Source organism: Rhinatrema bivittatum, chromosome 9 (assembly GCF_901001135.1).
Source record: "Rhinatrema bivittatum chromosome 9, aRhiBiv1.1, whole genome shotgun sequence".
Lineage (NCBI taxonomy): Eukaryota > Metazoa > Chordata > Amphibia > Gymnophiona > Rhinatrematidae > Rhinatrema > Rhinatrema bivittatum.
In genome coordinates, this window is record NC_042623.1 from 87279078 (window position 1) to 87294147 (window position 15070).

At 41.9% G+C, this 15070-nt stretch overlaps 1 protein-coding gene across 3 annotated transcripts in view; it reads left to right on the top strand.

Annotated features, from left to right (window-relative positions):
* Nucleotides 1–15070, top strand: part of CTTNBP2 (cortactin binding protein 2) — a 373947-nt gene that overhangs the window by 168889 nt on the left and 189988 nt on the right. For all 3 annotated transcript variants that reach the window (XM_029617221.1, XM_029617222.1, XM_029617223.1), the window contains one exon: nucleotides 5011–5238. In XM_029617221.1, coding sequence (XP_029473081.1) covers nucleotides 5011–5238 — 228 coding nt within the window. The remainder of the gene's footprint in view (nucleotides 1–5010; nucleotides 5239–15070) is intronic.

Here is a 15070-nt window from a genome sequence, read left to right on the forward strand (position 1 = left end):
AGGTTTAGTTTTGTTTTTTTTGGGGGGGGGGGCAGATATGGTATATAGGAGTTGGTGAAAACTACTGGGTTCCCTTTAAACATGTTTTACAATGTTTTTGCTGCATCAAACACATTTTCAGTTAGGATATCTTTTAAAACTCTTGTCACCAAGAGAGGTAATTTAATTATGTGGAAATCTGAGACTCAGTTTTCAAGTGACATTAGATTTATATGTATTTAAGAAAAGAGCCCTGAGCTCTTATCTTTTAAGTCAGTGCTTCTCAACCAGTATGCAGTGGGAAAGTCCTTTCTGTGCCAATGCTAGCAGCTCCACATGATCTTCCCAACCAAGGCCCAAGCTTGGACAGAGTTCCAAATCTCCTCCTTGCTACTCCAGCCCCTCCCTCCTGTTCCCTTGGCAACCAGACAGCATTGCAGAAGATAGGAGGGGAAAGGCAGGAACAAGGAGCCCACAAAGTTGACATGAATGGTAGAGAAGAGCCTCTACTTCCTGCTCCAGCTCCTGGCTATCTCCAACCCCACATTCTGCTTGGAGTGGGCACCATCCAGGTCTCTTCTGCAGGGATTTAGGACTCAGGTCATAGCAGAGGGGAGGAGGAAGTCACCCAGGCAAGAATGATATTTGGGAGGGAAAGGGGTGGGGGGGCAGACAGGAGAAAGGAGTGAATGCTGGTGGTGAGAGGAGTGAATGCTTGGGGGGGGGGGGGAGGGAACAGTATAAAAAGTGGTGAATGTTGAGGGAGGACAGCAGATGTGTGAATGCTTGGGGAAGGAAGTGCACAAGATTACTCCTGGGGGAATTCTGCACAAAAACATTTAAAATTCTGTGGACAAAAACTTAAAATTCTGCAAAATTCTCAAACTTTATATTGTTCAAAATAACACAATTTACATGACATTCTTTAAGTAATTACATTTTAAATTAATACAGAATAAAGTTATTGCTTAAAGATGCAGAATTTTAAATATTTTGAGCAGAATTTCCCTAGAAATTCACTGTAAGAGTTTCTCTTCCACTCGCTCTCACTACTCCCCTCGCCACTTTGCCCTCTCAGGCCCCAACTCCTCCACCTGCCAGTATCTCTCCCCTCCACCTCTAGGCTCAACCCCTTCCACTCTATCGCTAGTCTCAGAGTTTGACCCCATTCTCAGTACTGCCCCTCAAACAGGCTCCCTCTGTCCCTCCCTCTCTCACACACTTGCTCCCTCTCTCTAGTACACATGCACACTCCCTCAAACAAATTCCCTCACTCTCTTGCACACACACACACATCCCCTCATACAGGGCCCTCTCTCTTGTATACACACCCACATAAGTTCCCTTTCTCTCTCAGACATACATCCTCACACAGGCTACCTATGCCTCTCTCTCATGCACCCATTCACACAGGCTCTGTCTCACACATACACAGTTCCTTCACACAGGCCAGCACCCTCACATACACACGATCCCTTTTTCATAAACATGAGCTCCCAATCTCTCTCACACACACACTCCTTCACAAGCTCCTCATATAGGCTCCCTCTCTCTGGTATCCACACTCAAGCATCCCCCCCCCCTGCTCTCTCACCTCCCATTCTCTCTCTCACACCCTCCTGCTCAACCCCTGCTCTCTCACCCCCTGCTCTCTCACCCTCCTCTCCCCTCTCTCACAACCCCTCCCTGCTCTCTCACCCTCCCCTCTCTCACAGACCCTCCCCATACCCCTCCCCACCCCTCTTTCACAGCCTCTCACATAGCCCCTCCCTTCCCCACTCCCCTCTCCTCTCTCACACTCCCACATACCCCCTCCCCCTCCTCTCTCACACCCCTCCCCCACCTCCTCTCTCACACCCCCTCCCCACACCCCCTCGCCGCTCTCCTCTCTCACACCCCGTCCCCCTCTCCTTTCTCACACCCGCTCCCCCTCCCCTCCCCCTCTCCTCTCACACCCCCTCTCCTTTCTCACACTCCTCTCCCTCTCCTTTCACACACACACATTCACTCTCACCGGGGCCTTCATCTTCGCTGCGAGCAGAGCACACGCTTCATCTTTACTGTGAACAACGCGCCGGGGCCTTCATCTTCGCCGTGAGCGGAGCACGTCCCGCAGCACACAGGGGCCTTCATCTTCATGCGCTGCATTTGCGGCATGCTGGTGTCTCCTCTGTCATTTTCTGCACAGAATTTGGCAATTCTGCGCAGAGGGGAAATTCTGTGCTCCGCAGTAGCGCAGAATTCCCCCAGGACTAACTAGATGTAGACACAGTATTAGGCACCATTGCGGGGAGAGGATTGGGAGGACAAACTTGTCTATATTGTGGGAAGGAAAAGAGCATGGAATAGAACATACTAAGGATCATAGGAGGATTGAGAAGAGGAGATCAAACCTAAGATGGGGAGAGAAGATCAGGTATGAGGGAGAAGAAGAGAGAAACCAGGAGGAGGAGGATTCAGGAGGGGAAGCAGGAGGGAAGAGAGGACAGAGGATTGAAGGAAAGATGACTTGGAAGAAAGCAGAAAGACCATGGGATAAGGAGCAGGATGATGGAGATGAAAAGAGGATACAGGATGGAGAGACAGTGAGAGAGGGGACTGGGTATTGGGAAAAGGGAGAACGAGTAATGGCTTGGGAATAGGGAGAGAGAGGGGGGCTAGGAAAAGGGGAGAGATCTGAGGATGGGGATGGGACAGGGAGAAGGAGAAGGAGAGAGTGGGAAGACCAGGAACTGATGGAGAGGAAGAAAGGACCCAGGATGCAGGGAGAGGATGGGAAGACCAGGTATTGGGTATATGATGGGGACAGAGAAAGAAGACTAAAGAAGGAGAGGGCTGGGTATTGGGGGTGAGAAAGAGAGAAGACTGTGGATTTGAAGAGGCAGGGAGAAATCATGAAAGATAATATAGAGGAGAGAATAGAAGGAGGATTAAGAATGGAGAAAGGAGAGCAGGAAGAAAGTGGAAGGAACAGACCCCCATCCCAGGTTAGGGGGGAAGGCCTCGGGGGGGGGGGGGGAGGGTACAGAGACTGGAGGGAGGACCAGTGAGCTCATCCTAAGCCAGGAACGGTCCTCCCTTTTGGTAGTTGACTTAAATTAGTCAATAAAAAGGTATTACCTACCTTATTTTTTTATATTTCAATTGGAGTAACATGGCATCCACAATTCTTTGTTTTGCTACTGAAAGAATCAGTCTTAACCTACTTGGGTGAGACAATGGGTTATATTTGTCCTTATTATTGTATGTGTGTGTTTGTGTCTCTACTTATATTGGCATGATGTGATAATCCTTTCATAGTCTGCCTATTATTCAAAGCAGCCTGATGTTTAGTTTTTCTGATTACAAACAGGCCAATACTGTAAAAAGTGAGGTGCTCCGTGCTGAACGCCTGCTCTCCCGATGCGTGCCCAGGCACTTCTCCTGGGCATGCAATTCTCTATTTAAATGAGGTATCAGTCTAATAAGGAGGCGCTAGGGACAATAGCCCGTCCCTAACGCCTCCTTATTAGCGGTAGAGGTAGCTATCAGCAGACCCAACAACTGACGTTCAATTTTACCGGCGTCGGTTTTCGAACCTGCTGACAGCCACGGGCTAGGAAAATGGACGCTAGTAAAATTGAGCATCCATTTTTCTAACCCGCTGACCAGCGGGCAGATTTTTTTTTTTTTTAATTTTTGGTTCCTCCAATTTAATATTGCTAGGATATTAAGTCAGAGGGTGAACAGAAATGCAGTATTTTCTGCTTTTCTGAATGCTTTTTCGGGTTGCTTAGATTTTAATGCCTGCCCTTGGGCAGGCATTAATTTCTGAGAGTAAAAGGTGCAGCTTTCCTCCTCCGATCTGAATCAGTATCTAATATGCCCTCCCCTTGAAGGGTGGGAAAATTTTCCTCCTCCACAATTGTAGGCAGGGGGGAAAAAAAACTTGGAACAAAACCTTCCTTCCGTCAAAGCTGGATACAAAAACATCTTCAAATCCAGCTGTCTGTGTCCCCACTGTTAACTGGTCATAGGGATAGATGACTGGAAAATCTAGCCCCTCCAGAAAGGGGAGAAACAACTTTCCTGGTCAAGATCACAAAAATCCCCAGAAAACCCTCCACCTGCTGAGCAGTGAGGCCTACCCAGGAGCACCTTCCTCAGCTCCAGAACTCCCACCAGACAAACTGCTCTCCTCTTATAAAAGGGCTTGGGCCTACCCGAAAAAGGGATGGCTAAAAGATAGAAGGAATAAGAATGCCAAAATCCCCCAAAAGCTAAAAAAAAAGGGAAAACCACTGAGCAAAGGACACTAGGAGAAACAATTTCTGTGTATCAAGGCTTAAACCTGCATGTGAAGTAATAGCTGATGTTAGGCAGTGGAGAAGAGTGAGCTAAGGTTGTTCAGGAGCACAAAAATAATAATTATGCTAACAATTTTTGTATCTGTCTCCAACTTTTGTGATTATTGTTATTTTAAATGTTAATTGTAGCAAGGAGGTGATAACCAAAACAGATTTAAAGCAGGAATATTGCACTCCTGTACAGACAGGAAATCAGTTGTATAGAATTTTTTAAAAAGGCAGGACTGAAATCAAAATGTAAAATTTACTTTACTGAGAAATGAACTTCCTTCCCTTTTAAAATTTTATTTTTCTTTGTGGCTAGATAAAAGGACAGTTCAGCAAGGATGCAAACCTTTACCAGATACAGCTGTGTACTGTATAAGCTTCTTAAATAGCATCTTTGACATGGTGATCAGTACTCATTTCTTAGTTTATAGAAAGTTCAGTACCATTTGCTTTTTCCATGCGTTCTTATGTTAATGAACTTATCTTTAGCATCACCAAAGCGGTCTTTGGATATGTAAAACTGCATATGTTTTCTAGTGATTATGCAAAATATGAACCTGCTTTCTCTTTTGTTTGCATGCAGCTGCAATGAATATTGTCTAGTCAAACTATTTTTTACCTGGACTGCAAGTATTGTAATAGGGTTTATTTATGTTTCATCACTTATTTAATGGTTCTTTGATTCTTGCTGTTTTAGGCCCGAAGGAAGGAGGTTTTTATTCAGGAACGATATGGGAGGTTTAATCTCAGTGACCCATTCCTGGCTCTGCAAAGAGACTACGAGGCAGGTGCTGCTGCTGGGAGAGAGAAGGCGGCCATCTGCACCAACCCCCTCACCATTCTGGAAGCCGTCATGGCCCACTGCAGGAAAATGCAAGAGAGAATGACTGCACAGCTGGCTGCTGCGGAAAGCAGACAAAGGAAGGTACTGCGGTGACTTTTAATTCCTTCAATGTTATTTTCTGGTCGGGAGGAATGGGTTTTTTTTTTTTTGGGAAATTTCTGCTTTCTGTAACATTTTGAGGATCATTTTCTAACAACCCATGCCTTGCCAAAATGTATACGTTAATGCCAATTTTCAAAGCAAACTTGTGCTCATAAGTTCACGTTGAAAATGATCTGAAATAAGGCCCACAAACTAACTCCATAAAGTTACACCTTCTCTTAGCAACAAGTAACTTCAACAGGTTAATTTGTGTGCATATTTTTTAGAATCAAAAGTGTGCATAAAGATCCCAGTGCTGCTTCTCAGAGTAACTATTTTTATGTGCACATTAAAGTGTTCCTGAAAGATTGTTATGTGCCTACTTTTGTCTGCACAAAGCCCATGCAATTCTATAAAGAGTCATTTACACACATAAGCCTGTGTTTTAGGCACCTAAATGGTTTTGAAAAATACTCCCTTCAAGGGAGTTCTCATATTCACTACTGATTTATTCATGTGATGTTTCCCTTGGACATGCTGACTTTAAAGAAAAAAAATAAAAGGAGAGCATAGTTCACAAGACCTTATTGATGCTTGAATTATTTCTTCCTGGGCATGCAGTAAAGGAGAACTTACTCCGGCAAATCTGTCTATGGAATTCTGTGCAAAAGTGATGGGGTCCAGATTGGAATGCCCACCAGCATTACATGCCCACCAGCATTACATGAACTAGCAATTACCTGCTTATCTCCTTCAGTTTGAATCAGGTACTTTGTCATACCTCAGATGTATAGCAATACATCGTCATCATCACAGAGCAGTACTGGCACCCCAGTAGGTCCAGCGGTGTTGCTATTCATAACAGTGAATATTTTTGGAAAACAGGAACTTCCTGCTTTTTACCATTAGAGTCAAATTTGCCTTGATTATTTTATTCAGCCATTTTATGGTTGTATAATTGTAAGCTGCCTGGAAATGATAATAGGCAATCTAGAAATTGTATACATAAATAAATAAATAGATTAAACTATTGTTCAGTAGATTTGGGTTCTTGCATAAAATAAAGCTGCTCAGAATTACCTGAAAGCTCTGACTATCTGGGACAGATAGTCAGACATGCTAGAGAATTTTGATATTGGCATAATGAAAAGAGATTAGTATCTTCCAAGAAAAAAATGGTCTGGGCCCGTTTTTTGCCATTTTCCTTTTGTTATATGATAAGCCATTCTGACAGATTACTGCATCGGTACTTATAATTAGCTGAGGAGAGGGAGCAGTGAATGATGGCCTAGTCTTTTTTTTTATAAATGTTTTATATCCTTAACTCAACTATATATGTATCTCAATAAAGCGTGTACAAGACAATTTAACTCTAAGCACAAGCCTTGGTAGCACTAATCAGTAATCAATGTAGCAATTTAATAGCTCCATTTTTACCAGTTCTCATTTATTTATTTTATTTATTTATTTGTTTGCTTTTATATACCGACATTCGTTGGGGTACATCACATCGGTTCACATTATAACAGGATAATAGCATGACGGGAGTCGTACCATTTTTTACATTGAAACATTAAAAAAAAACATTAAAACAATCGTAGGAACAGATAGAAGATAGAAGATAGAAACATTAAAGGAACAGATAGAAGATAGAAGATAGAAACATTAAAAAAAACATTAAAACAATCGTAGGAACAGATAGAAGATAGAAGATAGAAGACTAGCACAATAGAGATTTTGGGGATCTTATCAAGGTGAAATGCAGCTCATCCAGATGTTTTGAAGACCTGGAAAAGTTCTTGCCTGTACCTTTATTTCATACTTGCTAAAAATTTGATCATGGTTAGAGAACTGTCTTGCATGGAAGGAGGTTTAATTCAACTGACTTTTTCCCCCCTAAAAAATGTCCTAGGTTTTCATAAATGTTACACATAGAAGCTTTTGTCCGAGTAAGGGCATGTTGCTCACTAAGGCCTGGATTTATCAAAATGCACTAAATATCGTATGTGATAGGAAAAGAGGCATGTTTTATGGTAATAGGCTGTTTATTGCAAAGTGTGCTATCTTAGCACTTCACGTAGGTATTACCACAGACTGTGATGACTTTTTTGCACTTTGTGGTAAGTACCACAATTGTTTCAATTCCTATGAGAGAGAGAGAGAGACTAGCTATAAGGCCCTCATACTAGGTAGGTATTTACACCTCTATAAGAGGCCCACCTAGCTACTGAAGGTGAGGTTTAGATATTAGTGTAGGGGTTAGAGGCTACTTTGACATGCAGCGTGCGACATACAAACAGAACAGTGCATTCGTGAAGATTTGATGACTTCGGAGTGAGGAAACTCACCCAAAGATGAGATTTGTGCAATGTTCTCTCAACCTAGCTTGATGGTGTTATGGTTTTGAGGTGTTTGAGTGGATTTTTGGGTACTGTGGTGATGGCCACTCCCACAGGGAGGAGCCCCGTGAGGAACCACAGTAGTAGGCTAGACTCGAGACACGCAAACACAGAGATTTGTCTTTTATTATACAGCTGAATGATACCACCAGAGGTGGCAGTAGTGAGGTGATCCAGTAGTAGCAGTCCAGGGACCCTCGGTAGAGGAGACCCGTCTCACAATGGTAGATGTTAGCAGCACATGGTAGTATAGGGAGTTCCGGTTGCAGGTTCCCAGTGCAGAGCTGTAGATGAGACAGACTGATAAGGTTAGATTACTCACTGAGTTGGTAGCTGTAATGTTTATAGATTCCAGCAGGCAGAAGTAGTTGGATTGCAGGCACTAAGGCAGGGAGAGCAGGCCCTCAAGGAACAAGTACCTGATATCCCAGAAAGGCACCTGAAAGAAAGCAAAGCCCCCCGAGGAGCGGGTCCCCAGATTAGATGAAATACCCCGAAAGGCAGAGAGAGCTTCCAGTGGCAGCACAGAAGCAGCAGAGTAGCGTAGACCAGAGGTGAATCCAATGCAATCCTTGCTAACTCGAGTTGTTAGGAAACAAAGGGCAGGCTAAATACCCGGATGGCGTGATGTCACTCGAGGAGGACGCCCCCGAGGTTCCCGCCATGACATGGATAAAGACGTGGGTGGTGTGCGCGTGCGCACCCTAGGAGGCCCTCAGGAGAAACATGGCGGATAGCCTTGCCATAGCCGTTCCGGGGACACCAGAGAGAATGGCAAGCAGACGCGGCGGTAACCATCTTCCCAAGGCTAGCGGGAAGAGCAGAGAGAAAGGTGAAGCACAGAAGTCGAAGCCGTCTGAGACTGACGGACGCAACAGATGGACTCTCTCCCTGGGTAACATCAAGCTAGGTTGAGAGAACACTGTACAAATCTCATCTTTGGTTGAGTTTCCTCACTCCGAAGGTCATCAAATCTTCACAAGAGTGCACTGTTCTGTTCGTACGTTGCACTCTGCATGTCAAAGTGGCCCCAAACCCCTACACTAATACCTAAACCTTACCTCAAGTAGCTAGGTGGGCCTCCTATAGTGGTATAAATACCTACCTAGTATGAGGGCCTTATGGCTAGTCTGACTATCTCTCTCTCTCACTTTCCCTCCCTCCCTCCCTCTCCTTAAAATACCAAAAACGCTATTTATGAAAACATCACAAAGTGCGATAAAGCCATATCGCATGGCTTATCACAAATGAAAAAGGTGTAGTTAAAATCCATGATGTGGATTGTGAAGCCATCCCACTTGGCCAGAAATCCTGCCCCAAACTCCTCCCCTTTTCCTAATTTGCATCGCTTTACGCGTTTAGGTGTTTTTGCATTCGAAGACGCCATATATCACTTTGATAAATGACCCCCTAAGTTGGTAGCTTGATGGCGGGAAAGTAAAACTGAGAATACTTTTTAAAATATTCATCTTACTCAGACATATGGTTTTCTTTGAAGATTACTGTACTCTATTTCCTTTCTTTTTTCTTCATATCCTGTTCAGTTCTAATGAATTTACCTCCATCATTTCCTTAGGCTTATCTCTAAACTTGTTAAAATCCTGCTGTAAATAAAAACCTTCTTTTCCTACACTAAGTTTAAATGACATGTTTTAGATATAAAACTTTATTCTTGAAGCTTATGAGTAGATTACTCATTAAAGAAGTCTTCTGTCTGCTTTTGTTGTTTTTATAAGCAAAGCAATCAAAAGTCACCGTATAAAAATGTAATCCTTTGATTACATCTTTGAAACCTTTATTAACTTTCAAAGACTTCAGAACTGTATGCCAAACTCTAATTTTCTCAAACCTAGACTACTGTAACTCCTTATTTCTTGGTCTTCCCGCATGCCTCTTAAAACCATTACAACAAAATGCCTCAGCAAGGCTCTAGTTAGGATCCAGGAAATTCAACCATATTACACACTGGCTGCCAGTACAATCCCGAATCTATTTAAAAGTATTAATGCTAATACTCAAAATCATTCATTTTAGTAACACCAGTATGGTAGGTGTGGCGCTACAACCATACACACCACAGCGAACACTAAGATCCCAAAATAAAGGACTACTGACTGTTCCAACAATACGGAGCACATGCCTGATGCTTGTAAGAGATTGTGTGTTTTCCATAGCAGGCCCAAAACTTTGGAATTATTTGCCTGAAATGCTACGTTTGATACCAGATAGAAAGAGATTTAAATGTGAACTAAAAACATGGCTAAAAAATGCATAAAACCTAACTTAAAACATCAGAATGTAGAGATCTACAATAACAAGAAGGACAAGAGATACTAACTGATGCATGAGAAACAAATTAACGAGAGATTGTAAGAATCTCAATACAATGTACAGAATAAAATGTGAAATTTATTTTATTTTATTTTTGTACTTCATGTCTTATGTCCTTGATCTTGAATTAATATGTATTTGAACAATTCAATTGATAGATGTTAATGCCTGTTTATGAATACTTCTTATGTAACCCGTCATTATTTGCTGATTTATAGCTATGAATGTCATTATTGTAAACCGTTGTGATCTTTACATGGAATGACGATATATAAAATGTCTAAATAAATAAATACGATCTCAATCACAAAAAACCACCCGGTAACTATTGTATTCCAGAAACTCTCACACAGTAATAATTTAATAAAGTAAATGGACCATCAACCAGAATCATGAGTTTGATTTAATGACAAACTCATGGAGTGTGGGTCCTACAAACAATACATGAGGATTACTATATTTGTGGTTATAATTTAAATGGAAAAAATTTGACCAGTGAAACCTACTGGGCCGGATTTTAAAAGGGTTACGCGCATAAGGTACACGTGTAACCCTTTTAAAACCCCCCTGCGCACGCCGAGCCTATTTTGCATAGGCTCGGTGGCACGTGCAAGCCCCAGGACGCGCGTAAGTCCCGGGGCTTGCAAAAAGGGGCGGTCGGGGGCGTGGCCAGGGAGTGTGGTTTTGGATCAGGGGCGTGTTCGGGGGGGGGGGCGTATGGACGGTCTGGGGGCGTGGCCGAGTGCCCTGACCCAGCGGCCTGTGTTGGGGCCTGCCGCGCCGGCATGCATAAGTTACTACGGCCCGGAGGCAGTAGTAACTTTTCAGATAAAGGTATGGGGGGGGGGGCCTAGATAGGGCCGGGAGGGTGGGTTAGATTAGGGGAAGGGAGGGGAAGGTGCGGGGGGGGGAGGGGGTGGATGGAACGGGCAGCACGCGCAGGGCTCGGCGCGCGCAAGTTGCACAAATGTGCACCCCCTTGCGTGCGCCGACCCTGGATTTTATAAGATACGCGCGGCTACGTGCGTATCTTATAAAATCCAGCGTACTTTCTTTTACAATGTACCCCACTGTGTTTTGTGAGTATAAATAAATAAATAAATAAATAATCATTTATGTGGGAGAGCTGATATTAATATCAGCCTTTGATGAATTGCTCATACTTTGGTCATCATCCTTACTGGAAAGAATTCCATTAATGCTGTTCTTAAAGCGCTTCTTCACTTTTTTACCTGGCAGCTATGCTGCAAACAGTGCAGTCCCCTCCGGAACCTGTTACAAGGGTGTCCTTTAAGCAGTCATTATGTGTTGCTGTTAAGCCATGATTGAGGCTCCTTCATGTCAATTAACATTGCCTCTTAGGGGTGTGCAGAGAAAAAAGTTTGTTTCATTATTCATTTCATTTCATTTTGGGATATATTTGTTTTGTTTTTTTCTCGTTTTTTTGCTTTTTGTTTTAGGTGCCCTGAAATGCTTTGGCATATGCAAAACTGAACAAATGAAATGAAAATGTTAGTTTTTTTCTTTTTCATTTTGAAAAATGAAACAAATATTATTGTTTTTATGTACTTTCAAAATGAAAGCATTGCCCTACTGCCTCTGCAGTATTCTGCTAGCCCAAGGAGCAGGAATCAAGTCTGCGAATCACATCTGGAGCTTCTGAATAACAGTACATCATGCTGTCACTGGGTCATTGGGCCAGCTTGACCTGTCCGATTTTAATTTCCTTTTACAAGTGTCACTCACCATGTAAATCTAAAACGCTCAGGAGAACATCCATTTGAATAGGAGTCTGTACCAGTGCCTGCTGCTCAGAATATGCAGAATTCAGAATCTGGGCAAAAGGTGTGCTTTTCCTGGATATATTCCTTGGCATTTCAGACAAGTCCATGGGAATGTATTCCTGAGAGCATTGCTTGGAGTTTGACAAATCCAATGTATTTTGCCCTCAATCAGCATAAATTCATTAATTAGAATTTAATTGCATTGTTGTATTAAGGTTTGCTTGATTTTCAATGTTATGGTCCTGTGGCATTATGAGACACTTAGTTATTGTTCAAGAAAGTTTGACTATCTGCTTTATTTTGTGTTGGTGTAATGTGTGGTGTTGTAAGTAACACATGTCTTCATTTAACTGCTGCCCATTCTGTCAGATTACTTGATTTCCATTAGCTTTACTCCATAGGAGACTAATGCATTTGGGTTAGGAAAAGTCAATGTAGTTCCAGTAATTCTAGTGTAAGCCTCTGTACTGGAACTAGTATCATATTCCATCCACTGGCAAAATGAACCATAGAAATGTGACTCTTGGCTATGCGCTTCCTTATAATAAATGCAGCATATTATGTGCATCTTACTTGTTAATGGATACTTAAATGTAACTTTAAATGTTCAGAGTACTTACTTCCATAGACAGGGTCTTGCAGGGAGATTTACATCGTGCAGTATGTCTGTACACACGTAATATAGGACCTCATTTACAGTCATGTGTTTTGTTCACTATGGTTTCTTTAAAGCTAACCAAAATGCTATCTCTCTAGCTTTGAATTTTATGAGTTTGGAGCGGCCTGTACAATCCCTGAGTTTTATTTTTCATTTACCTTTTAGATTGGACTCATGATTCTGAACTGTGAATTTAAGGAAGTTTTGCTTTTTTAATGCAAATGGTACAAAATCTTACTTATCTATGGATTCTGCATACTCCATGTGTAAAAAATGTAAACAACTGAATAATATTCCAATATAGTTGCATATGGCTGTAGCTACCAGTATATTAATGCTTCTTATTGTTTCCATTAGGTCTCACTTTCTAGTTAAATGACTTTTAGATCCTTAGCTTTTTTTGTTGGGGTTCTGCATTTTAAACGAGGCTTGGAAGCTGACTTTGCTGTATATTACGTATCTGAAGATATATTGAAATTGTAGGGGAAAAGGAAGACTTGTCTGATGTCTGGAGGAACAGGGACCTTTAACAAGGAGTAATACTGGGATTCAAAAAGAAACTAAAGCGACTACTTTTTGAATCTTGGATGATATTATGGTTTTTGCTGTAGGCACAGTACTAACAGTAGCTCAAAGGTGTCAGCTCTAGCTGCTGGAAGCTGACGTAATTAGATCAGCTGCAGGATGTTTGAAACCCAGCTTGCTTTTTTATTTATATACATTTTGCCAAATCATTATGAGAAACGCACGTCAAGCTAGCACAGAAATTCATATTTATGGTAATATCCTGTAGCACAGTGAAACTTCATAATTTTTTTGTAGAGACCTCTATCAGTCATAATATTCCATAATTCTTCATGGTAGCAGCAATTGGAATATTACTAGGAAGCATATAGCATGCTGTTGTATGTTTGCTGTAGCAGTCAGTTCATAAAGTGATTTCATGGCATTAGTACAGTTACTGTCTAAGTAACTGTAATTTGTTTGCCTTTGGGGCATTGCAGGGAAGTTAAATACATTCTGATACTATTTTGATCCTAGCTTAAAAGCTGACCAGCTTAGATTGTATTTGTGACATCATAAGAAATACCCAGACTCCTTTGGTTTAAAGTTAATAAGTGACTTCATACTTTTTTTTTATGAGTTGTGATACACTGATACAGATTTCCAAGCTCGCTTTCTCTCTCTCTATCTCTCTCTTTCTTCCCTCTGATAGACAGGCAGACCAACTTATAAGTAAGACTTTTTGATTTTCAAGGATCTTTTTTTGCAACCCTTCAATGCCAATGGATGCTTCCTATTGCTAGCAGTGACGTAGCAACACAGCAGTTTCAGAGTGGGGGGCAGGGTCAGGGTTTGGAATTGAAGCAAACTTTGATTGTTGTGAAACAAAACTCATCAAGAACCCTACTGACAAGATCCAAGAGGAAATTCTTCCCCCTTCATCGTGAAGTCGCTTTCAAGTCAAGAGATATGCCAGCCTTTTTTTCTGTTTCATTTCACTCTTTTCTTAGAGTGAAACAAGTCCAGTCCTTTCTAGAGGACAATTCTGCCTTAGATTTACACTGGTACGGCTTTCAATCCAATTACAGTACTGCAACTTTATTATCGTTGATTGCTTCTGCGGAGGTTTTGACTGTTGAACTGACTTTTTTTAGGTCCTTCTTGACCTAACTATCACATTTGATACTGTGGATCATGATCTTCTTTTAAAAAGGTTAAAAGATATAGGAGTTTCTCATACTGTACATCAGTATTTTGCTTCTTTTCTCAATAAACAAGCACAGAGAGTGGTAATTCAAAATTCTAAGTCCTCCATCTGCCTTATCGGCTTCTCTTTTTCATGTTTACATCAGGCCAATTGATAAGGTTTTTCCCGAGCTTGGTATTGATTATCATCTGTTTGCCGATGATATTCAGGTTTACCTATCTATTAAGAGTTCTGCCAAAGATGCCCTTTCTAAGGGGGTCATTCATCAAATCATAACACCCATGATAATGCCATAATGCATTACCAGAGAAAGGATTTTATCACACATGCCATTCGTTCAGAGTAGAAGAAGAGAGAGAGAGAGAACCCCTGTAGAGACCAATATGTCACTCTACTATTTATACCACTGTATAAAGCTAGGTAGAGAGTGCATCAAGGTAGGTAGAGAGTGCATTGTACAAATCAACTCTTCTTACCTTGCAGCTATTCAAACAGTAGAAATTCTTCAGTGATGTCAATTTTGCTGTTTGTACCTCCTGCTGTGTACGTAAATCCATCCCTCTAAACCTACCCCACCCCACCCCCAAACCCCACTCCGAGTTAAAAGTACCTCCTTTTACAGTGGAATAAGTTGTAAAGTTATATATTGGTCTCTACAGAGGTGCTAGATTTAAGGCCCTAATGTGAAATGATAAATGACCTATTTTGTATGATATACAGGCTGTGCCCCTTTCTGTTAGAAAATGACTTGAAGGCCATTGTCCATTCACTGTAATGTCTTTTTTTCAATTATTGTAATGCCCTTTATCTTTGGGGCCGATGCAATAATATTCGCGGAAAGCGGGTGCTGACTTTTCAGTGCCCGCTTTCTTAACGCACGCATGGTGCCTGCAAGGGGGGCGTCATGCAATATGTAAATTAGGGGGTTGCGCTAGGAAGTAGGTGCTAG